At 48.8% G+C, this 23,610-nt stretch overlaps 1 protein-coding gene across 1 annotated transcript; it reads left to right on the top strand.

Annotated features, from left to right (window-relative positions):
* The first annotated feature begins 1,146 nt into the window (after positions 1 to 1,146).
* On the top strand, positions 1,147 to 23,610 carry LOC125359087 (mitochondrial amidoxime-reducing component 1-like). The gene is made up of 7 exons (XM_048356596.1): positions 1,147 to 1,432; positions 5,880 to 6,053; positions 9,965 to 10,127; positions 11,893 to 12,033; positions 17,780 to 17,841; positions 17,938 to 18,009; positions 23,484 to 23,610. Exons 1-7 carry the CDS (start codon positions 1,185 to 1,187, stop codon positions 23,608 to 23,610), a joined length of 987 nt encoding a protein of 328 aa, XP_048212553.1. The 5' UTR covers positions 1,147 to 1,184.

Here is a 23,610-nt window from a genome sequence, read left to right as displayed (position 1 = left end):
AAACACACGCTAACACTGTTACTTGAGCCACAGCTCTCCTTCTGGCCTTTACTGGTTAAATGGAGAAAAGAGACTTTCCTGTCCCAGCTGGCTTCGAAGCTCCATCTTCAGACCTCAGCTTCCTGAGTTCCTAGGATTACAGGCTTGAGCCACCAGCTCACACTCGGCAAACCAACCAGCAAGCCTAAATTCGACGTGACTTTGGTCGCCGTGGCTTTATTTTATTTTATTTTTTGGTAAGAGCAATACTATTTTAATTTTACCACATAAAAAGTTAAGTAAAACAACTGAACTTAGCGGAAGAGCAGGTGCACTAGAAAAGAAACCTGGAGGAATGATGAGATGGAGGAAGGCGCTGATGGCGTGGAGGAGGTGGGGTGTGGAGAGGGGTGGCCTTGCTGCTGCTCAGATGACACCGTCCGGAGGTGACAGGCCCGGCACGCACCCGCCCTGTGGGAGCCTGCCGTGCTCGGCCCGGAGGAGGCCTCTGCAGCGGGGACTCCGGGGCCTCCTGCCGGGGCAGCGGACAGCAGGGACTGAACCCAGGCCCTGGGCTGGCCCGTGGGAGGAGGGCGGAGGACAGCGAGATGCCCCCCGAGTGACCTCCAGGAGTCCTGCGGGCGCAAAGGGGGAAGAGACGGCGGGCGAATCGACCGACAGTGCCTAGCGGGCCGGTGCTCAACACGCTCGGCTCCCTCGCCCCGCCCCACCACGCCCCCGACACATTTTGTCTGCCCTGCTCGCCCCCGCCTCAACATCTCGCCCCGCCCTCTTCCCCCCACACCTCCCCTCCCCTGTCGTACCTCCCCATCGCCACGCCCCCTGACGCACTCCCCATAGGGCTTTAGCCCCACCTCCGAGCGCTCCACTCCCTTGCGCTCCACCCCCGTCTCAAGACGCTTCTCCCCGTCGTGCTCCGGTCCCGCCCCTTGGCTGCTCCGCCCCTCACTCAAGCCACGCCCTCTAGCGCTCCTCCCCTCTCGATCCAGCACCGCCTCTGGTTGTTCCTCCCCTCATACTCAACCTCAGTCCCCAGGCGCTTCTTCTCCTCCCCACCCATTCTCCGACCCCTCCCCTCTGGGCGCTCCTCAAGCCCCGCCCCCGATCTCCAGCCCCGCCCCTGCGCCCCTCCCCTTCATGCTCCGGCCGGCGGGCGGCCAGGCTTCGGTCCTCCGTCGCTGACCATGGGCGCTCGCAGCTTCTCGGCCGCGGCTCGCCTCGGCCTCCCGGCGTCCTGGCTCCCCGCGCTGGCCCTGGCCGCGGTGGCGCTGGGGGCTGTGGCCTGGCACCGGGCGCGGCGCCGGCAGCGGCGACAGCAGGTGGGCACGGTGTCCCAGGTCTGCATCTACCCGGTCAAGTCCTGCATGGGGGTGCAGGTGGACGCGGCCGAGTGCACGGCCTTGGGGTTGCGCAGCGGCAGCCTGCGGGACAGGTACGCCCAGCCCTGGCGAGAGGCGCCTCCACGAGACACTGGGAAGGGTGCGGGCAGGTGGGGAGGAGAGAAAGGGAGGGAGGAAAAAACTTTAGGAAGCCGGGCAAAGCGGCTCCCGCCTGTAATCCTACTCAGAAGCCTCAGATGAGGATCCGGGTTGGAAGCCACCCGAGCAGGAAAAACAGTGAGACTCTTTCCAATTAATTAGCAAAAAAGCTGGAAGAGGAAATGTGGCTCAAGCATGAGTGGAAAAAGCTAAGGGACAGGGAGCCCAGGACCCGAGTTCAAGATCCATAATGGACACACACACACACGCACACACACTTTAAATATTTGCAGCAAGGAAGGGAGTGATGGCTCTCCACGCGGTATTCTTTTCCAATAAAGAAAGCCAGGCACTTATTCTGAAAGGAAATCATCTGCCTTGGGAAGTCCCTTTATCATCTGCAGAAGAGAACCAACCTATTTCTGAGCACACTCCAGTTGAAGTCATGCTTTGAGCTGAAGAGTGCAGGTGGGGTGGCTTCCTGGGCAGATTGTTTACTATTGTTACAAACCAAGTTTATCCTAGGGCAGTTGCAAAAGCCTGAGTGAAAGCAACTTGGTTTCACCTTGGTTTCATCAGCGTAGGTACATAGGTTGCTCCTAAAGGCATTGTCCAGAGCTAACTAGGAAAGCAGAGGGTTGCCACCTGCCTTTTCTGAGTTGCTGAACCTTTGATCTCTTAGTGGGTGTCTGAAGTTTGGGAAGGTGGTTGGGCCAGCCTCTGCCCCTATAGATGAGTATTTTTTCTCTCTAGAACAAGGGCTGGTTATCACCAAGCCTCCTCCTGCCTGTAAAGCATGTGGTTTTTATCAGTGGAATAATATCAGAAAAATAAAATTTAGTTCACACTACAGAGTAGCAGAGCCTCCCATTTCTCAGTTCTGGGGTCCAGGCCCAGCTCCTTTAATGAACAGTGGCCCAAGTGGCAGCTTTTGCTGGGAAGAGGAGGGAGCAGGCAGAGTGAGTGGCAGGGTTATAACAAGAAACCATAAACGAGTTTGAAATAAAAGTAAAGACTGTCTTAGATTTATTTATTTTGTAATAGGGCACGAAGTCCAGGGACTTGCACGTGCTAGACTCTGCAAAAAATTAGTTTTATTTTGATGCACAATAGCTTTGCAAATTGAACACACAAGGTCAACAAGACTGGACCAGAGTTCTGCAAAGGAAAAGTGGGCTTTCTTGTTTTCCTTTTAGCAAGCCCAGCTGGAAATTTGTGAAGCTCATTGCAATTGAAAAGGGGTCACTTGGATATTTCTCAGACCTTTGCCACGTGGCGTTAGGCACTGAAAAATTGTTTTCCCTGGCCAATTCTGTTTGTACCACAATGGCGGTCTGGCTGTTTCCTCCTGCCAGCAGCTCTACGAGGCTTTCCTGTGACCATTCTGCAGCCATGTTGATTTTGATGTTCTTGAAGGGATAATATTGTGTGACCTTCTCCCAGAGGACTGGGTCCTCGGGAGGAGTTTGCGTTCCCACCACCCTCAGTCCTGGAACACTGCAATTTCATTCTTAGGATTAGATGCCTTCTGTGGGCTTGGTGCTGGTGGCTCACGCCTGTAATCCCAGCTACTCAAGAGGCTGAGCTCTGAGGATCACGGCTCAAAGCCAGCCTGGGCAGGAAAGTTCCTGAGACGCTTACCTCCAATAAACTACTTAGAAAAAGCCAGAGGTGGTGTGGTGGCTCAAGCGGTGTAACACCGGCCTCAAGCACAAAGAGGGTAGGGACAGTGCCTGGGCCCTGAGTTCAAACCCCAGGACCGACAAAAAAAATACAATAAAACAGCATCACTTTTGTTTTGCATAATACATTCTTGAAATGAGACTTGGTGAGGTTCTGAACAGGGGAAGAGAAGACCATCAAATGAACTTTTATTCAGTTGCTTAATATACACAGACATGGAATTAAATTCTGTCCTATGGATTAGCTTCTGCAAGCTCCATAACTATCTTGGGGGCTAGAATTAGCTCCATCCTACTAATGGGGAAATGGTGTCAGACAAGATGGGTATCTTACACCAGGAATCACAAACCAAGGTGTGCTGGAGGGATTTGAACTCAGATCTGTGTGACCACAGCACTCCCTCCTGCTCCTTCTGCAAAGGCAGTAGGTGGTGAGTGAGTGGAAAAGTTGCCTGGAGGACCAGGAGCCCTGGGGCAAGGTCATCTAACCTCACTGAGCCTTGGTTTTGTGAGAAAGTGGAATTTACTGGTTTCTAAGGCCTAGTCTTACCTAGACCTTATTTAATCAAAGGTAACCTATTTAGAAGCAAGCCGGCCTGGAAGAACTGAGCTCTGTGAGTTTTCTGAACTCAGGAGCACAAAGATGGCTGTGGGCATTTCCAGAAGGCAGGGACTCTTTGGAATAATTACATTCTGCACTGTGCCTTTGGAACTGTTTGGAAAAGTTGATGTTTACCTCTGTAAGTGCTCTTTGCCCTCTGTTGCTTGTGGCATTTTTGTTCAGAGCTCTGCCTATTTGCACTTGAGTTTGGCTAGGGACTCTGAACCTGGGTGGGTGGACAGAGAAAATATCACAAGGTTTTGGAAACAGACAGTGGTGAAAAAAAACCCACTCCCTGTTAGATCATGGATGATGCCTGTGTCATTTCTACCTTGTGACATCATGAATAATGCTGAATGGACATTACAGAGAAAGTATCTAAGTCTTGGTTTTCAGGGTTGTTTTTTTTTTTTTTTTTTGTAGTTTGTGCTAGGAGTATGCCATGCATTTAAATATATAAATGTTTATATCACATATAATATGTATGTTCAATTAAAATTAAAAAACATATTTTAAAAACACTGGCCTGTGTGAAATTGTGGAGAGGAAGAAATGCTGGGAAGCAGCCAGACTGTGAAGGCCTTTGAGCATCACTTAGAGTATTAAGCCAGATACTGGTGGCTCACACCTGTATCCTAGCTACTCAGAAGTCAGGGGATGGAGGCTCAAAGTCAGTCTGGGTAGAAAGTCTGTGAGACTCTTATCTCCAATTCAGCAAAAAACCTGAAGTGTAGCTGTAGCTCAACTGATGGAATGCCAGCCTTGAACCAAGAAGGCCAATCGAAATCTTGAGGCCCTAATTTAAGTCCTAGTTACCGGTGTGTGCGTACACACACACACACAAACACACACACATACACAATTGGAATTTTACCCTGGAAATAGGAATTGAATGAGGGGATACCCAGGTCAAATTTGCATTTTAGAAGCATCAAGTGGTGGCTATTACTAGGAAGAATTATTATATTAGAAAGAATATGGGCACTGGTATCAAGGATTTAAGGTTTCAAGTGGGGCAGGGCTGTCTGTGGAAGATGGGCTGATAGGCAAAGGCTAACAGTTTTTCCTAATGTAGCTGGGTAACTCCACCATGATAACTTGATGGGGGCAATGCAAGGAATAACTACTACATTTCGGCTGGGTGAGGGCTCAAATGGTAGAGTGCTTGCTTAGCAAGCAGGAGGCACTGATTTCAAATCTAAGTGCCACCAACCCCAACCCCTCAAAAAAAAAAAAAAACCCAAATAAAACCCAAACTGTCAGGGCTGGGAATATGGCCTAGTGGCAAGAGTGCTTGCCTCCTATACATGAAGCCCTGGGTTCGATTCCCCAGCACCACATATATAGAAAACTGCCAGAAGAGGCACTATGGCTCAAGTGGCAGAGTGCTAGCCTTGAGCAAAAAGAAGCCAGGGACAGTGCTCAGGCCCTGAGGCAAGTTCCAGGGATGGCCAAAAAAAAAAACAACAACAACAACAACAACAAAAAACCAACCAAACTGTCGCTCTCTTCTGTGTGTCAGGCCTTTATTTCCTTGTGCCTTTACACAGTCTTTGTGTGAAATAATTCTTGTTATCTCCTTGAAGAATGCTTAAGGAAAGAGATCAGGCTTCCTGAAAGTTAAAATGAGAATACAGTTAGCATCTTTAATTCTGTGCTATCAAGGAGCTCAGATGCTCTGCCTGTTATATGTCAGCCACTTGAGTGATTATTCATTACTTTGAAGTTAACCAACAGGCTGGATGCTGGTGCCTCATATCTGCAATCTTAGCTACTCAGGAGGCTGAGACCAGAGGATGAGCCTTGGAAGTCAGTCAAGCCAGAAAAGTCTGTGAGAGTCTTATCTCCAATTAACCAATAATAATAATTTTAAAAAACCTGAAGGAGAGATGTGGTTCGAGTGATAGAGTGCCAACCTTGAGCTTAAGCCCTAGTATAAACACATACACACACACTCACACTCAAAATAGTCAACAGCTTCTCCCTTGCTTGTTGCTGAGTTTATGTTTAGTACACACACACACACACACACACACACACACACACACACACACACACACACACCCTGAGCTGCCTGTCCTGGTGGTTTACAGATGCCGTGTGTTTTGAAACCGTCAGGTTTTGGCTTGTGATCAACAAGGAGGGCAACATGGTTACTGCTCGCCAAGAGCCTCGCCTGGTCCTGATTTCCCTGGCCTGTGACGGGGACACTTTGACTCTCAGTGCCAACCACATGGAGGACCTGCGGCTGCCCGTCGAAACACCTGCCACAAACGCACTGCGAGAGTGCAGGTGAGGATTTTGATAATCTGGGGACAAAGGAGGTGAGGACAATAAATGGCAGGGGCATTATTGATCATGTGCCCCCTCAGCAGGGCCATGTCCTCCTCTTTGTAGATCTGACAGGAGAAACCAGGAAGCAGTTGCCTGGTTCTGAGATATTCCCGGCCTGTGGAGAGAACAGTGATGTGGAAGCATTTTGACATGTCCTTATGAGAAAGATCACATGGCGAGACGGTCAAGGACAATAGTGGGGTGGCAGCCGTGGGGTTGAGGGTCCCGAAAAGGGAAGGTTAAATGTAAGAATTGTTGCAAGACACTCCCAACCTTGCCTGGAAAGATGGATCCCTTCCCAACTGGAGTCACAAGTGGCTTTGGAAACATGATACCATCCTGGTGCTAGGTTGCTTAGTGCTCATCCAAGGGAGCTCAGCTGTCGGTACCAGCGGGAGGGTGCTCAGCTCAGCAGGACGCTCCACCAGGGGCCCTTTCACTCCACCAGGGTGACTGCAAGGACATTTTTCTAGGAAACTAGCATTGTCCTTAGGAAACTACATCTATAGTTGCTTTTTCATTCCATGATGAGAAAACCAGGGTTAAAAATTTTAATTTGATGGTTTCCTGATTATAACAGTAATGTGTATTTATTGTTGAAAAGGCAACAAACAAAGCCATTTGAAGTAATCATGATTAATTAATACTGTGGCATCTTTTCTTCCTGTCTCTATGGTGCCTGCTTTTAAAAACAAATGGAATGACTGGGCATGATGGGGCATGGCTATAATCTCAGTACTTTGGAGGCTGAAAGGGAAGGATCATGAATTAGAGGCCAGAATGGGCTACATGGTGGGCAGGGTCGGGGGGGGGGGGGGAAGGGAAAGGAAGAATTAAAAAAGGAATGAGGGGGCTGGGGATATAGCCTAGTGGCAAGAGTGCCTGCCTCGGATGCACGAGGCCCTAGGTTCGATTCCCCAGCACCACATATACAGAAAACGGCCAGAAGCGGCGCTGTGGCTCAAGTGGCAGAATGCTAGCCTTGAGCGGGAAGAAGCCAGGGACAGTGCTCAGGCCCTGAGTCCAAGGCCCAGGACTGGCCAAAAAAAAATAAAAATAAAAATAAAAAAAAATAAAAATAAAAAATAAAAAAGGAATGAGGAAAGGAAGTTGAAACAATAATAGAAATAAAAACATCAAAGACTTGAATGTCGTTTATATTTAATTGATAAGGTGTTTTTAATCTTTAAAAAATCTTCAAAAATGCTATTTTTCATGGTGACATACTGTTTCATGTTGTGAGTCTTCTACGGAATTCTATAATTAAAGCTTTGAATTGTTTTCAGGGTTTTTCCAGGTATGAAGAAAATGTAACAAATATCTTGACACATGTAGTTTCAAATCTCTTTATTGCCCTATGGGGGAAATGGTAACAGTTTTGTTTCTTAGGAGTATAGATCACATAGTGTTTTGATATGGGTTGCCAAATTGGTTTATAGATTTTTTTTGCCAACTTATATGGCTATCAGTTTATGAACATAGGTAATTGCATTATAACCATCATGTGCAAAACTATAATGCTGTTTTTAAGAGCAAATGGTAACTTCTTGCTAACTTGAAATTTTGTTTGTCAAAGTAAACCTTTGAGCTATGTCAGTCAGAATTTGTATCTCCTGTTCTGCCCTATCTGATTTGCTTATTTGCCATGATTAGGTATTTACCTACACTTTTTTTTATAATTAAGTATTTGGGGGGTAAAGTTGGGGATGTGGCTCAGTGGTAATATGCTTGCCTCAAGTATATGAGGCCTTGGATTCGATCCTCAAGCTCTGCAAGCACATATGTATACAGCATTCTTTTTCATTTCATTTAAATTCCTTTGGAGCTGTAGGAAATTTTATCCACAGTTCTACAGAGGCTTTCATGGTCCATGCCCCAACAAGGTGTATCGCCATAACTTGCCAGACTTTGGAAGACTTAGACTCCATTAGTGAGCACTGCTAGAGCCAAGCTCTCAGGAACCACTGAGCTCCGGTTGGCTTGGGTCACTCACTCACTCGTGTGTGATAGAGTTGGGGTCTCAGCCCGTTTCCCAAAGATTCCTGATGAGCTCCTGGGGCCCTGGGTTCACTTTACAAGGTCAGGATCCCAGCTGGCATGTGGAGGTTGTTCCTTAGCCTCACACTACTAATGGTACACAGAGACTTAGACCATTTACGGTCACTTAGCACCACCCTCAAACCATGCCAGTGTCATCTCAGTCAGGGGTCAGAGGGAACATTCAGATTGTTTTGCTTTTTAGCTTGCACTTTGTGGGACAATGTCCAAGTGAAATACTGGTCCCAACAACCAGCAAGGAGGTAACCAAAAGGCTGTCTCTATACATATTTAATATTGCTAACATTGTTCAAGATGTTTCTGAAATTCACTCTTTAGTCATTAAATGAGAGAGAGGAAGGGAAAGGAGGGAAGGGAAGAAGGAGAGGGAGAAGAAAGGGGGAAAGGGAAAAGGAGAACAGAGCGGGAGGGGGAGAGGAAGGAAGGAGAGGTATGTAAGATTCACCAGAAAGGAAACCTACCACATGGTTCAGGCAGAAAGGAGTTTATTGGGGGGAAAGCAAACTGCCAGCCCACACAAGATGGAGACATGGGGAGACAGAGGGGAATGAAGAAGGGAAAAAGAGAGAAAAGAGTAAGAGAGAAAAGGAAAGAGTAGGGACTGTGTTAAACTGGATTATATAGGAAAAGGTGGGAGATATGGCCAGGTGGATTGGAAGTGACCTCAGAGAAGGAGGAGGTAACTGCCTCCAGGTGTGCCAGTTACCTAGGTAACTCAGGTACCTGGGCACAGACTTAAACAGGTGGGGGGCATCTGTATGGAGCCATCCCCGGGGTGGACCTTACAAAGTAGAGGATGGGGGGCGAGGGTGGAAATCTCCTCCTCTTAATCTCCCCCTCTAATTTGACTTCTCTCAAAAAATCAACCCCTGCAGGGTTAAGTTCTGTAGCTACAGATGTGACCAACCTATGTAAGGTCATTGTTTGGTTTAAAAGTCGAGGTTAGACTTGAAAGTAATGTGTTAAGTGAGAATACTGATGCTACTTCCTATGGTGATTGCTTTGAAAGGTAGGGCTCATTTGGGTGTAGGAGTGTTGACGTATTTTTTTCTTTTAATTAAAGTTAGAGGCCAACCTGGGGAAGGAAAAGTCTCCGAGACTCTTATCTCTAACACATATTTGTTTTATGTTGGTATTTCTTCTTCATCTTGATCCAGGAAGAGTAAGGCAAAGACTCCTGGTTGTTTGGTGATGAGATTTTCTCATTATTCCCTAGACATGGACATGATAAGGTCAAACCACAAACCATCTGTACTTCTACTTAATGTTTTTCTTAATATTGATCTAGCTTTTACAAACAAGTTTAGAGCCCAATCGCTACTGCCTCATACCTGTAACCCTAGCTACACAAGAGGCTGAGATCCAAGCCAAATCTTTTTGTTGTTCATTTTGTGCTGGTACTAGGGTTTGAACTCAGAGCCTTGTGCTATTACCCGTGTTCTTGCTCAGGCTCACCCCTTGAGCCATGCCTCCAGTTCATATTTTTGCTGGTTATTTTAGATGTGGAGTCTCAAGGACATCTCTGCAGACTGTGGCTTGAAATCATAATCCTCCGGGTCTCCACCTCCTGAGTAGCTGGGATGACAGGTGTGAACCACTGGTGCTCAGCTCCTACTCACATCTTATCTGTGTCAGGTTTTCTAGAACATTTTTGCCTATGGCTGGGAGAAAATGACATCCTCGGATGAATACTACAGCTAGGATCCTAGCTACAGCTAGGATCTTGTGAATCATCCGGAATTTAGGGCATTAGGGTGGGGGGGAGGGGTCCTTAAAGCCATATTTGACCTTTGCCCTGTCACCTCCGGCAGAGTACATGGCCTGGACGTGCAGGGCAGGGACTGTGGAGAGGCAGCAGCGAGGTGGATAACCAGCTTCTTAGGGACTCGGCCCTACCGCCTGGTGCACTTTGAGCCCCACATGCGACCGCGGAGTTCTCAGCAAATCAAAAACGGGTTTCCGCCCACCGACCAGGTGAGAGGCGTGGCTGGCTGGGGGCGGGGGTGTGGAGGGGAGAAGGGCAGTCTCTCTCAGCTCTGCAGCTCAGCTCAGGCAGCAGCTCCTAAACTCAGAGCTTTGGTTTTTACCCCTGGGTCTCTCAGTCCAAGCAACTGGTGCTGCTTTCCTGGGGGACCCTGGTATTTGTACCCATGAGCATCTACTGTAATGCATGTAAGCCCTCATTCTGGCGCTCATGGAAGTTTGACAGTGTTTTACATCAATATGTAAAACTGATTAATTTTAGTGGAGTACAGAATTACAATGAAGTCTATAGCTGTGCTTGGGGCCCAGAATCTCTGGGTTGTTTCCACTGCATGTCACATTATAGCTGCGGGCAGGACCACAGACCTCAGGGATAACACAGGCCTTCAAAGAACTCAGGTTGGAGTGGGATGTAGCTCAGGGGCAAAGCGTTTGCCTAGTAAGTGCAATGTCCTGGGTTTGATCCCCAGTATCAAAAAAGAAAAGACAAAAAAATACAGTTAAAAAAAAAAAAACCCAGACAGGGCTGGGGATATGGCCTAGTGGCAAGAGTGCTTGCCTCGTATACCTGAGGCCCTGGGTTCAATTCCACAGCACCACATATACAGAAAATGGCCAGAAGAGGCGCTGTGGCTCAAGTGGCAGAGTGTTAGTCTTGAGCAAAAAGAAGCCAGGGACAGTGCTCAGGCCCTGAGTCCAAGCCCCAGGACTGGCCAAAACAAAAACCCCAAACAATAAAGAACTCAGGCTTTTGGGGCTGGGGATCTGGCCTAGTGGCAAGAGTGCCTGCCTCATATACATGAGGCCCTGTGTTTGATTCCACAGCACCACATATACAGAAAATGGCCAGAAGTGGCGCTGTGGCTCAAGTGGCAGAGTGCTAGCCTTGAGCAAAAAGAAGCCAGGGACAGTGCTCAGGCCCAGAGTCCAAGGCCCAGGACTGGCAAAAAAAAAAAAAGAACTCAGGCTTTGCCAGGTATGGATGGCTCATGCCAGTTATCTTAGCTACTCCAGAGGCTGAGAACTGAGAATCATGGCTCAGAGCCAGCCTGGGCAGAAAAGTTTGTGAGATTCTTATCTTCAGTTAACCACCAAAAAGCTGGAAATGGAGCTGGCAGAAACTGGTAGAGTACCAGCCTTGAGTGAGAAAGCTAAAGGATGTGCTTAGGCCCTGAGTTCAAGCCCCAGAGGCAACACATACAAGTGTGCATGTGTGTGTGCATGCACACTCACACACAAACACACACACAGAACTTCAGGCTGCAGGAACACTGTACTAATATAAAAATTAGTATCATGTAAAGTACCCCAAGCTAACTTTCAGGGTCCATTAAAAATCTATTCCCATACAGTTAGTGATTATTTTAATCCTGTATAACCAGGCCATCAAACTTGGCCACTTTATTAATCAGTGGAGAATTTGGAGGCTTAAAAAGGTGAAGTAGTGTCCCAATGCCCTTGCCCTGGGGCAGCTGAAGACCTCCAAGGCCATGTTCCCTTGATTCTACAGTGCAATTCTGAGAGGCTACGGATGTAGGCTTTGAATGGACAGAAGTAAGGGGAGGTAGAGAGGTAGAGAAGTAGAGCGGGAGAGGGAGGGAGGGATGGAGGGAAAGAGGGAGAGAGAGAGACAGACAGAGAGATAGAGAGAGAAGGAGGGGGGGGAGAGAGAGAAAATGAGAGAAAGTAAGTATAGGGAGAGGGTTTCCAGGAACGAGACCTCTGGCCCCCATATGAGGTTTCTGTGTTTCCTTAGGTTGCCTACTCAGATGTCAGCCCCTTCTTGGTGCTCTCCGAAGCATCATTGGCAGATCTCAACTCCAGACTGGAGAAGAAAGTGAAGGCATCTAACTTCCGGCCCAATATTGTAATTACAGGGTGTGATGTCTTTGCAGAGGTAATGCTATGCCTTCTCTGCTTTTCTTTTCTTTTCTTTTTAAAGCGTCTAAGAGTCTTGGATGTCAGACTAAATTCTTTCAAAGGGTGAAATGCTTATTGACTACACTGTGTAATGGTTAGCTTGTAAAATCATCCTGAGGAGGCAGATTCACTTTGGAGCTAAATTCTCTGGGTCTACCATTCATGATCTGTGTCACCCGTGGAACCAAGTAAGTATGCCCTGGGTCTTGTTAAACATGGGCTCCCTGTTTAGTTGTGGCTCTTATTTATCTATTTATTTATTTATTTATTTATTTTTGCCAGTCCTGAAGCTTGAACTCAAGGCCTGAGCACTGTCCCTGGCTTCTTTTTGCTCAAGGCTAGCACTCTACCACTTGAGCCACAGTGCCACTTCTGGCCTTTTCTATATATGTGGTGCTGAGGAATCGAACCCAGGGCTTCATGTATACGAGGCAAGCACTCTTGCCTCTAGGCCATATTCCCAGCCCAGTTGTGGCTCTTTTGAGGAAGAGGAACATGGTGGAACTTGGCTTCTGTGTGAGTGTGTGTGTGTGTGTGTGTGTGTGTGTGTGTGTGTGTGTGTGTGTGTAGGTATGGATGCTCCTTAAGTTTGGTGGCCCTATCCTAAAATACTCCCAGTGCTGCCTTTGCTCAGCCCCATGTGATTCTGCATGAAGACTCAGGCCATGTATCTAGTGGTCCAAGAGATTCTGGCCACAGGCTTACCTTTGCAATAGCCTTGTTATGGTCTCTTTAATCTGACAGGAAGGCAGCAGTAGGTGGCCTGGGGTCGAGATGTGTGTGATATGCAAGGGTGGTGTGAATACTCAACAAAGTCGTGCTCAAATAGGAGGAGCTCAGGAGCTCTAGGTTTGTATATGGAACAGAAGAGGCAGAGGGCTCTGGAAATCAGTCCTTACCTCTGCCCCTGGTTTCCCAGAGGCCCAGGAAAATACTGAGTGCAGGCAGCTGAATTTTAATACTGAAGGAATGACTTCTACCTCCCATATCAGCTGGGGGCGGGCAGGGATAGGATGTGGTTCTAGAGGCACAGTCTGAGAATTTCATCATTACAGTCAAACCAGGGAATTCAAGGTCTGCTTTCCAACTCCTCACTGAATTTTGCCTTCCTCCTGTGCCTCATTGTGCCTGGAAAGTAGGGTGATCGTGTCTGCCTAGGATTACTGTATGAGGGGCTCAAGGGGCAAAGTGCTAGCCTTGAGCAAAAAAAAACTCAAGGACATACACAGTCCAGGCCCAGTTCAAGCCCCAGGACCAGCACCCAAAAAACTTCACAGACAAAAATGTCTCCCAATTTTCCAACTGTATCCTTTCTTCTAGGGAGGTCAGAGAAGTTCCTGATGTGAGGTGAATGACTGTGCATTAGCACCCCAAGACCTAGAGTCAGGCTGTGCCTCAGGGTTCCTGGGTGAAGGAAGAAGCTGTCTGTCCTTGCCCACCTCGGCCCTGGCTCCGCCCAGGAAACAATGAGGGGCTGGCTGGGAGCAACTCATTGACATTCCTCTGGCAGGGCTGTCACCAGGAGACCTGGTCCTTCCCAGGCTTTTCTGGTCCCGGAAAAGAGAGAAGTGCAGGCAGAGGTGGAGTGCTTGTGTTCCTCAGAGTTGCTCCACAGCTGAAAGGGATTCTTCCTGTGGGGCAGGGGCCAGGAGAGGCTCTGGGAGGTCAGATGCCTTGGCCAGGGCCATCCGGCCACAGCGAGAAGCCGAGGAGCTGGCTTTGACCTGGATTATACAGCAGGCCAGTGAAACCCTGAGGATCCTAAGGCATACGTGAGGATACCTAGACCTGAGTCCACCTGTTTCAGGAAGTGGATATCTATCGAGACCTGGAGAGGTCCTGGAAATGTGGAGAACTTCACCTGCCCTCTTCTGGGAAGGCAGTGAAGGCAGTGGGGGGCTGTCAGTCAGGTAGACAGCAATTTAGGAACAGCTCCAAGACAGGAAGTAGACTAGAGGTCAGATAGCGTTAGTGTTGCACTGTAATCACCACAGCTTTGTCCCTGGCCACAGCCCCTCACTCCAAGCATTCTTTCCCCTCTCTGGCCCCACCAGGCGGGGGGGGGGGGGGGGGGGGCGGTGCTCATGTGGAAGCATTTTGAGATGGAAGGGTGTAGAGGAGATGGCTCAGGGTAGATCTAGGAGATTTCCTTGGATTGGATCTAATTTTATAACCCCCTTTCTGTATCTGAGTGTTTCCTAATTGAGAACATCTTCTCTCTGACAGTGGCTGCTGATACTACACCAGGGCTGAGCTGGCCTGGCTTAAAATAATACCCCCTTCACCAAATGGGTTATGGCCCCTCTGTTCCAGGCACTGGGAATTGTGCATAGGAGAGTACATGTGCGTGTGTGTGCTCGCGCACGCATACATACACATACACACTGCTGTTTCCACAATAGCTAAAGTCTAATTCCATGAGGCTTAGATGGAGGCGAGAGGCCATTCACATGATGTTCTTAATTGCAACAGGGCAGGAGGGATGAGTTTTAGGCTGAGCCAGGGTGTTCCAGCCCATCTGTCTACCTGCATGCTTTGGCTTATGGTTTTTCAAAACCTCTGCACCAAGAACCTCCTAGTTAATATCCCTTCCCCAGAACACTCTGTCTTTTCTGTGTCTCCTCTTGGACGTCTAATCCCACTTCAGGATGTCTGGAATTGAGGGCCTAGACTCCGCGGCAAGTCCTGCCCGTTGCAGCATGTGACAGCGTTGACTTCCAGTTGCTCAAGCTCGGGACTCTGAACCAACCTTTCTTTCCTCTCTCCAGTGTCCCAATTTCTGCTCGCTAGTCTTTGCAACTGTGCCTTGTCCTTCTTTGTTCCCTTCCAGGTCACTGCCACTGTTCCTACCAGATGTGGCAGCAGCCTCTTCCCTTCGCTTCTTGTTTCTACCCTCAACCCAGTTCTGCTTTATCCCTTGCTGGCACTGCCTTTGCTTCTGTGATACTTGTCCTAGCTCAATACTCAAGCCAGGGGCTCCCCGAAATTCTGTAGACCACCCCCCCTTCTCTTTCTACCTTTCCTGTATCTCATTGACTCCTGCAGGGTCACCATCTGTCACCCTGGGCTCCACTGGGGGCCTGGGCTCTGGTGAGGAAGCACACACAAGCTCATTGATACGCCCCCTCTGGGACACCAGACTCCTCCCTTCCACTGTACAAGGTCGACCAAGGGCACTGTATTCTTTCTTCCAGTCTGGCTTAGAGCTTGAGGGGTGCCTCTGGCTCCTCTCTCGGCCCTGTCTCTCCCATGCTAGGCCCTAACTGTTCCCTACTCTGTTCTGGGCCGCTCACCAAGGGAAAAAGCGTAAGCTCTTCTCCTCAGCACTGTGACTGCCTTACTCAAATGCCTGCAGATCTCCCACAAGGTCCACACTTCCCACTTTCCTCTATTGGCTTGCTATGCCAGTCTTTATTTTCTCCTTCCTTCCTTCCTTCCTTCCTCCCTCCCTCCCTCCCTCCCTCCCTCTTGAACTCTGGGACTGGATGTTGTCCCTGAGCTCTTCAGCTCAAGGCTAGTGCTCAACCACTTTGAGCCACAGCACCACTTCTGGTTTTCTGGTGGTTAATTGGAGATGAGTCTCACAGACTTTCCTGCCTGGGCTGGCTTTGAACCATGATCCTCAGATCTCAGCCTCTTGCATAGCTAGGCTTAGTCTGTATTTTCTATAAAAAGTCCAAACTCAAAGCAATTTCGCCAGCCTCCTGGCCACCTAAACTCGCTCCTGTCCCCTTCAAAGTCTCTGGCCTTCTTTCAGAGCCTAGCCCAAAAGCCACCTGCCCTGAGATTTGGCTGATGTCCAAAGTCAGGCCACATGCGCTGTGCCCGTATCCTCACCCCGCCACCCAATACTGGCATGTTCCCCTTCAATTTACCTCCTCCAGTCTGAGCTAGCAGTTCCATAGGTGTGCCTTTATCCCTTTCCACCCCTGTGCCATGCAGGAGTGACTTTTCCCCCAATTTTTAAAAAAATGTCCAACAGGAGGATCTCTGGAAATATTTCCCTAATTCATAATAAAGTCCCTAAGAGAAACTTTCATCTCTCTACTTTTGTACTTTTTAAGTGTGTACTTTTTGTGACCACAGTGCCCCCTGGTGGAGAAATGTTTATACAACAGTCTGGCTGCTCTGATCTGCTGTTCTGGATTTGAAAAATACACAGCTAAGGGACCCCTATGGTGATTTAAAACAAAGCAAAGCCCAAAGCCAAGTGAAATAAAAGTCATACGATACATATATCATGAGTAACATGCATTGTAGGAATCAAAATTCTGAGAGTGCGGCAATATCTAGCCTTGTGGTCTTCAAAGGACAGGGCAGTTCTGTTTCACCCCCTAGGGCTTTGCCTTTAGCCTTCAGGAGGCTGTGCTTCCCCACAGGGGTGAGAGGGTCCTTGAGGGTATGTCAGAGCTGCAGTACTATGTCCTTTGTTCCCTCGGTGTCCATTGTTCCATTTTCTTTGGTGCTAGGGATTGATCCCTAGGCCCCAACATTCTGAAGTTGTACTTTCTCATGGAGCCACGCCTCTGCCCCGCCCTTGCTCTCAGCTTCTGCGCTCCTGAGCTGGGTTCTCTCCTCCAATCTCTCCTTGTCCATAGCACTCCTTTCCTGGGAGACCAGTCTGAGTGGGTACCTCTGAACTCCCACAGTGATTATTGTCTGTAGTTAAACCAACACATCTCACTGCCTTCTGATGCCTTTTCTCAAGTTTTCTAGAATTTATAAAACACTTCATACTAGCATATCTTAATTTTAGTTAATGGGGTTACAAAGAATGGGCTTCTTGTGACTTTTTTTTCCTTATTTATTGTCAAAGTGATGTACAGAGAGGTTACAGTTTCATACATTAGGCTTTGGGTACATTTCTTATACTGTTTGTTACCTCCTCCCTCATTCCTCCTCTCCCCTCTCCCTTTCCCTCTCCCCCCATGAGTTGTTCAGTTGGTCTTGTGACATTTTCATACATGAATGTAACATTTGATAATATTCAGGCCCCCTCTACCTTCTCTCTATCTTCCTGGAAGTTTTGTGTATATACTTACTGATGTTTGAGTTTGCACACTCCTAGCTCAGTCTGAGGGGTTCAGTCCACTGACTTGATTTGTCAAGCTCATACACCAGTGCTTAGAGAGAGACCTTGTCTGGAATGGTTGGAGCCCCTGTAAATACTTTACTCACCAACAAATCAGGTCTTCCCTTGATTTGTTCTTATCTGACGAGTGGAAATTTATCAGGGTGTTTTTGTGTAGCCCAGGTTGCCTTCACACTCAAGATCCTCCTATTTTAACCTCCTGAGTGCTAAGATTATAGGTATGTGCTACCATGCCCAGCTGATATGAGAGTCTTATTCCACATAACTTCAGGCTTGCACTAAAGATATGGTGCACTCGAGAATGATCAGTAATCCCCTCTATGGGGTCCATAACCCTGCTTTTAGTTCCCTTGGGAAGGGATATGCTCTATTACCTCTTGAGGTGAGTTTCCATGACAGTTGTACAAGTGGCATAGAGACTTTTCATCTCAAGTGGCAGACACATCACAGGTAGAAGGGGAGACAAGATGAGAGTGTGTGGGTATCCATTGCCCTCTAGGGACTGAGATGGATGTCCACCATCTTTTATGTGTATGATGCCCTTAGGTATGACTCTTGGGAAGTCCCTTGCACAAGTGTGTTATGGCCAGGGCACAGAGGTGTTCACATGGCTTTGTGCTTTTCCCCCTAGGATTCCTGGAACGAGGTTCTTATTGGGGATGTGGAGTTGAAGAGGGTGATGGCTTGTACCAGGTAAGGTTCTTCCTGTCCCTTTGGAGCCGGGGGGGCGGGGTTTGGGGAGGGCCACGCTGCTTTGTTCTCTCTGTGATGCTCTGTGTGTGTGTCCAGGTGCATTCTTACCACAGTGGACCCAGACACAGGTGTCATGAGCAGGAAGGAGCCACTGGAAACACTGAAGAGGTAAAAGTACACAGTGGTGGCTTCTCATAGCGGGGTGTACTGTTTGGGATAGCAGTGATATTCATTGTTCAGGAGTTATAAGTTGAAACAGTGAATGAGTGATGCTTCTTTCATTGGTTCTTCACGTAATAAATGATGCAGGTAAGAGTGTCAGATCCCTACAGCCTCTAAGACCCTCAGCTTTGGGCCTGACTTGGCATCGCTGGGTGTCACTTGCCGTGGAAGGGTGGGGCAGGCAAGGTCCACTCAGAGCAAAGCCTAAGAACTCCTTGAGCAGAGGTCATGGCTGGGGCTGCGAGGCAGGCGAGGCAGAGTCATCTTCTGGAATGTGGGTCCGCTGCCTCCTCTGCCTCCCTGAACCAAACCCAGGGCTGTCTCTCGTAGGCCAGCAGTTCAGTTAGCACGCCTCCCTCTCTGCTCATTCTGCTTCTCGGAAGCTACTCTCTGGTCCTCTCTCTCAAATGCTGCCACCCTGGCTGGCATGATGGCCCTGAGCGTGAGCTGGGCTAGCCCTCCCTGGCCAGCACCTGGGGTGGTGGCCATGTGTCCTTAAGGGAGGGCCCAGTGACACCCAGGTGAGCAGGTGGCCACCGAGGACTTGAGCTACCTGGTCCAGAAAGGGAGGGCAGAGTAGAGTCACACAAGGCAGTGTGCAGGGAATTAAGGGGAAGAGGTAGGATTCTTGGGGTGCATAGCAGATGGCTGCTTTTACCTGGTTGGTTGTTCTAGCATTAGCCACGCGTTCGTAGGAGCATTCAAACAGAGGCATGTGGACCAACTTAAGGAACCACGCCGTTGGCTTTTCCTTTTCCTTGTTGTGAACAATATACCTTGTTGTGTAAGGATTTGATCCTCAGCAATACAAAGTAAATAAGTAAATAAAGAGTTCAGAACTTGTACTCATTTCACCCACCCACTGCGGACTGGGGACCAGAAACACAGGGCGCCATCGGACAGGTTACTGTGAGAGGAGATGAGTTGTGAGAAACACCGGTGACACACCATAGCTCTTGCTAGAGATGTGCTCACTCAATGTCAGGCCAAACCAGAATCCCATCTTCCTGGTTTCCATGGCGACAGAGGAGCTCTAGGGAGAAGCCGGGTAGGGCAGGAAGTGGAAAGAGCCCTGATGTGGGAGCCCAGAGGCCAGTGTGTCACAGCCAGGCTCTGTGGCTTTTGTAGAGACAAGGCAGAACTCAGTGGTCCTGCGTGCATATCAAAAGTGCTTTGGAGGGCTGGGAGTGTGGCTTAGCGGTAGAGTGCTTACTTAGCATGCATGAAGCCCTGGGTTCAGGTCTTTAGTACCACATAAACAGAAAAAGCTAGAAGTAGCTTTTGTGGTTCAAGAGGTAGAGTGCTAGCCTTGGGCAAAAAGAAGCTCAGGGACAGTGCTCAGGCCCTGAGTCCAAGCCCCAGGACTGGCCAAAAAAAAAAAAGAAAATAAAAAATAAAAAGTGCTTTGGAGATCTGATGGCCATGTTTTTTATTTATCATGTTCTCTGCCCCTCCTCCAACACATTCTTGGCCTCCAAAATCCTCTCGGGGTGGATTTAGAAAGTTTACGCTCCTGCAGGAACGGCCTCTCCACACCTCCACCCTCCCAGTCTGTAGCCCGCTCTCCTGTACTGGGACACTGTGTTTATGGAAGGAGAGGAACTGACCCCAAACACAGAGCCAGAGCAGAGAGGTGGGGGGGGGGGTCATGAGGTTCCCTGGACCCCTGGGAGTTTCTGCAGGCTTTATGCAGCTCAACAGTCCCAGCCCTAATTGCTTGTAATACCGGGGAGACAGCACAGCCCGCTTAGGTGTCTCCTCTATCTCTTACCAAGATTTAAATTGCCAGGGGCGCAGTAATTTATGTTGTTCCCAGGACAGGTGGTCGTAAAAGGGGGAGAGAAAGGTCCCACCTGTCACATAAATCACAGAAAGAGAGCCCAGAGTGGTGTTCAGCGCCTCGTAGCCACACTGCCTTTGTCATGGCGCCCGGGGGTGGGGCGCGGTTGGCACTGCTTCTGTACTGCAAGTGTCAGCAGGGATATAGACCTCTCTCCTTCCCTCCCAGCCTGCGCCTTGCCTGGTAGGATAAGGCAAGGCACACCAGAAAATCCCTGGCTTTGTGTGTGCTGGGCAAGTAACTCTGAGCTGCAGGCCCAGCCCTTGGAGACCTCTAGACATATTTTAGGCTTCCTGTTCTTTTTTCACTTTTTGGTCTGAGCCTGGGATTTGAACTCTTGATCTGATACTTTTGCTCATAGGCTAGTTGCTCTGTCACCTGAGCCATGACTCCAACCCCTAAAAGATCGCATGATCTCATTTATTCGTGTGTGTGTGTGTATGTGCACATGCTTGTGCATGCATGTATGCTCATGTGCATGTGCACTAGAGCTTCAGCTCGGGGCCTAGGTGCTGTCCCTGAGCTTTTGTGCTCACGGCAAGTGCTTTACCACTTTGAGCCACCGTGCCATTTCCAGCTTTTGGGTGGTTAACTGGTGATAAGTGTCTCATGAGCTTTCCTGCCTGGGCTGGAACCATTATCCTCAGATCTCAGCCTCCTGAATAGCTAAGTCAGGTATAGGCATGAGTCACGAGTGCCTGGCTCTTCCTGCTCTAATTATAGGTGTCTTTATATTAATTGAAAGGATTCACCAAGAAGTTTCTTTTAAAATGAGTTTATAATTTGCTAATTCCAACAGAAATATGCATACGCATGTATTTTTTTAAGAGACCTAGATGCCTATATGAGACAATACTGTGATTTCAGTCTGTTGAAAAATGCGAGGGCCTAAATGGAATTGCTTGTGATACCTAAAATTTCCCACAAGGGGCTGCTAGCACCCTCACTTGCTTTTCTTGCAGCTTGGCAGAGCACTTTAGCTGTGGACCCCGGGGAGAGGGGAACTCTCTGGTCCTCACTTCCAGGTGGAGGTGGGGAGGGCGTGCACTCATACTCAGATGTGGCTCAGCCTTAGCGTAGCCCAGTAGCTAATTGGATCCCTTAGTTGTTCCCAGGCCCATGAGTGTCCAAGGGTTACACCCGAGCGCCTCTTCCTCACTATAGAGGGCTCTTGCCCTAGCCTGGCTTTAGAGCTGGGACCTTGAGTAAGGGGGTTACCCTTCTGAGGCTCACCTGTAAGCCTGGGGTGACATGAGTTCCCATCCAGGTTTGGGGATGGATAGAAGAGGTGATGGGTGTGAGGTGCCTACTACATATGGAGAAGCTGGGCTAGGCATAGTGACTCTGCAAGAAGCCCCATGCCACAGAAGCAGCCACACTGCCCTGATTCTGATAGGCACCACTGGAGCCAACAGATGCCCCTGTGCCCCTTCTGTCTCTGTCGCTGGGAAGAGAGGCGGGAGGGGAGAGATGACTGGATTCCTAGGGGCCAGGGCTATGGCAGGCTGGGCGGGAGGAACACTCTTAGCAGGGAGAGGCAGCCTGGGTCAGCAGTGCTCTGTGTTCTTTCATTCTTTTATTTACTCATCAATGCATGCACACACACATTTGTTCAGCCAACATTTCCATGGTGGCTACAATGTACCGGGTATGGGGGCAAGATTTGGGAATCCAGCAGAAATAAAACAGACTGGGTGGGCACTGCATGGTGTTGAGAGTTTGGAAGTGTTCTCTCTCTCTCTCTCTCTCTCTCTCTCTCTCTCTCACTCCTCCCTCTCCTTCTCCTTCTCCTTCCCCCTCCCCTCTCTCCTCTTTTGGTTAAAACTCAGGACTTTGTGCTTGCTAGGCAGGTACTCTACCACTTGAGCCACAGTCCCTCAGTTCTGGATTATTTTCAAATAGGCTTTATGTTTATACCCAGGTTAGCCTGACCTCAAGTTTCCTATTTATACTTCCACATAGCTGGGATGAAAAGCCTATGAGTTTTTTTTTTTTGATGTTGTTAAGATAGGGTCTTCTAAACAATTTGGGGGAGGGGGGCTGGTATGGCCTAGAACCTGCATGATCTCTGCCTCTTCTTTTCATTTGTAGACAAACTTGCTGTCCTGATTCAGCCTCCTAACTAGTGGGATTGCAGGCTTAGCCCACTAGCGTAGCTCATGCTCTCTTTAAAATAGTTACACTCACCAACGTATTTACTCATTCCACAAACACTCTTGGGCCATAGTTGCCATGCAAGGCCTCTGGGGATGAGGGGGTCAGACACATTTCTGTCCTTCCCAGGGAATGGCACCCCGTCTTACAGAACAGACCGACATGCTTCCCAACCTCTAGAGCAAGACACAGGAGGGTTTGTAAGAGACAGAGAGCTTGATGAGGGGGGTTCTGAGCTTCCTGGCATGGGGGACCCTCCCTGGGACATGTGGGTCTGGAAGGAAAGATAGAATTCAGCTCCTTGAAGAGGAGGCCATGCATGGAAGAGGGACATACATCAGGAATCAGCAAGATAGTAAAATACAAAGCAAGAGAACAAGGGTGTGGCTTAAGTGATAGAGCAAACATGAGACCCGGAGTTCAAAGCCCAGTACCACTCAAAGACAACCACAAAAGCAAGCTAAAAGCACATGAAAATATTCAGCAGAATGCAACATGAGTGTAGATAAGGAGCAAAAGATGAAAGGTTTGGGGCCAGGTAGAAGCCTTGCATGAGAGGCTGAAGAACTGGACTCTCTCCCTCCCTCTCTCTCTCTCCCTCCCTCTCTCTCTCCTGCACTGGGGCTTGAACTCAGGGCCTTGTGTTCTTGTGTGGTTTTATTGTTCATAACTAGGGCTCTGCTGCTTGAGACTTATCTCCATTTCTGTTTACTTAACAGAGAAACAGAAGTTTCTCCAATTAGTTGTCTGGGCAGGCTCCAGACCACGACCCTCAGATCTCAGCTAGGATTACAGACATAAGCCACTGGCATTGGGATGAACGGTTATTCTTTAGTTCCTAGGGTGCCAGGAAGGTTTCAGAGCCTAGGAACGACAAGATCAGAGCAAAACAAACAGTCATCTAGTGTACTGTCAGTGACTAATTGAAATAGGAAAGGAGAAGCATGGTTGGCTAGAAGTGATTACATTTCTCTAATGTAGGCTGAGCATGACTGGAAACCAAGAAAAACCAGCAAAGACAATACAGTTCTGGGAGATCTCAGGCCTGGGCAGCTACAGACAGAAGGGGAAGGGGACAGTAAGCCCAAGGGTGTGGCTGGACCATAGTTCAGGTGACAGATGTGGAGCAATCTTGGGGGAGGGAGGGAGGGGAGAGGATAGGTGAAAAATACGTCTAGACATGCTAAGTGTCTCATCTCTTAATGCAGGGAAGGGAGGCTTCGTATGGGGCAAAGCTGTGGGCTGTGGCCCCTGCCTTCACCCCTATAGCTGAGCGTGGAGCAGGCCGCCCGCTGGCCCAGTGCAGGGCACAGTTCTGTTTGGGTGGGAATGGAGTCTGTGCGGGGGGTGGGCACTTGCCTCTGCGCAAACAAGTCATGGACTTCTAGCTTGGCTGTCACTCATCGCCTTCTCTCTTATGTTGCAGTTACCGCCAGTGTGACCCTTCACAAGTAAAGTTATATGGAAAGTCGCCCCTCTTTGGACAGTATTATGCTCTGGAGAAGCCGGGGACAGTCAAAGTGGGAGACCCCGTGTTCCTGTTGGGCCCGTAG

The sequence above is a fragment of the Perognathus longimembris genome, chromosome 11 (genome assembly GCF_023159225.1).
Source record: "Perognathus longimembris pacificus isolate PPM17 chromosome 11, ASM2315922v1, whole genome shotgun sequence".
NCBI lineage: Eukaryota > Metazoa > Chordata > Mammalia > Rodentia > Heteromyidae > Perognathus > Perognathus longimembris.
Note: the sequence above shows the minus strand (reverse complement) of the source record. Positions and strands in the feature narration are given on the sequence as shown.

Coding starts and splice junctions, on each gene's coding strand:
- LOC125359087 (XM_048356596.1), top strand. CDS start 1,185: ATGGGCGCTCGCAGCTTCTCGGCCGCGGCTCGCCTCGGCCTCCCGGCG. Junction 6,054..9,964: donor AACGCACTGCGAGAGTGCAG/GTGAGGATTTTG, acceptor CACCTCCGGCAG/AGTACATGGCCTGGACGTGC. Junction 10,128..11,892: donor GGTTTCCGCCCACCGACCAG/GTGAGAGGCGTG, acceptor GTGTTTCCTTAG/GTTGCCTACTCAGATGTCAG.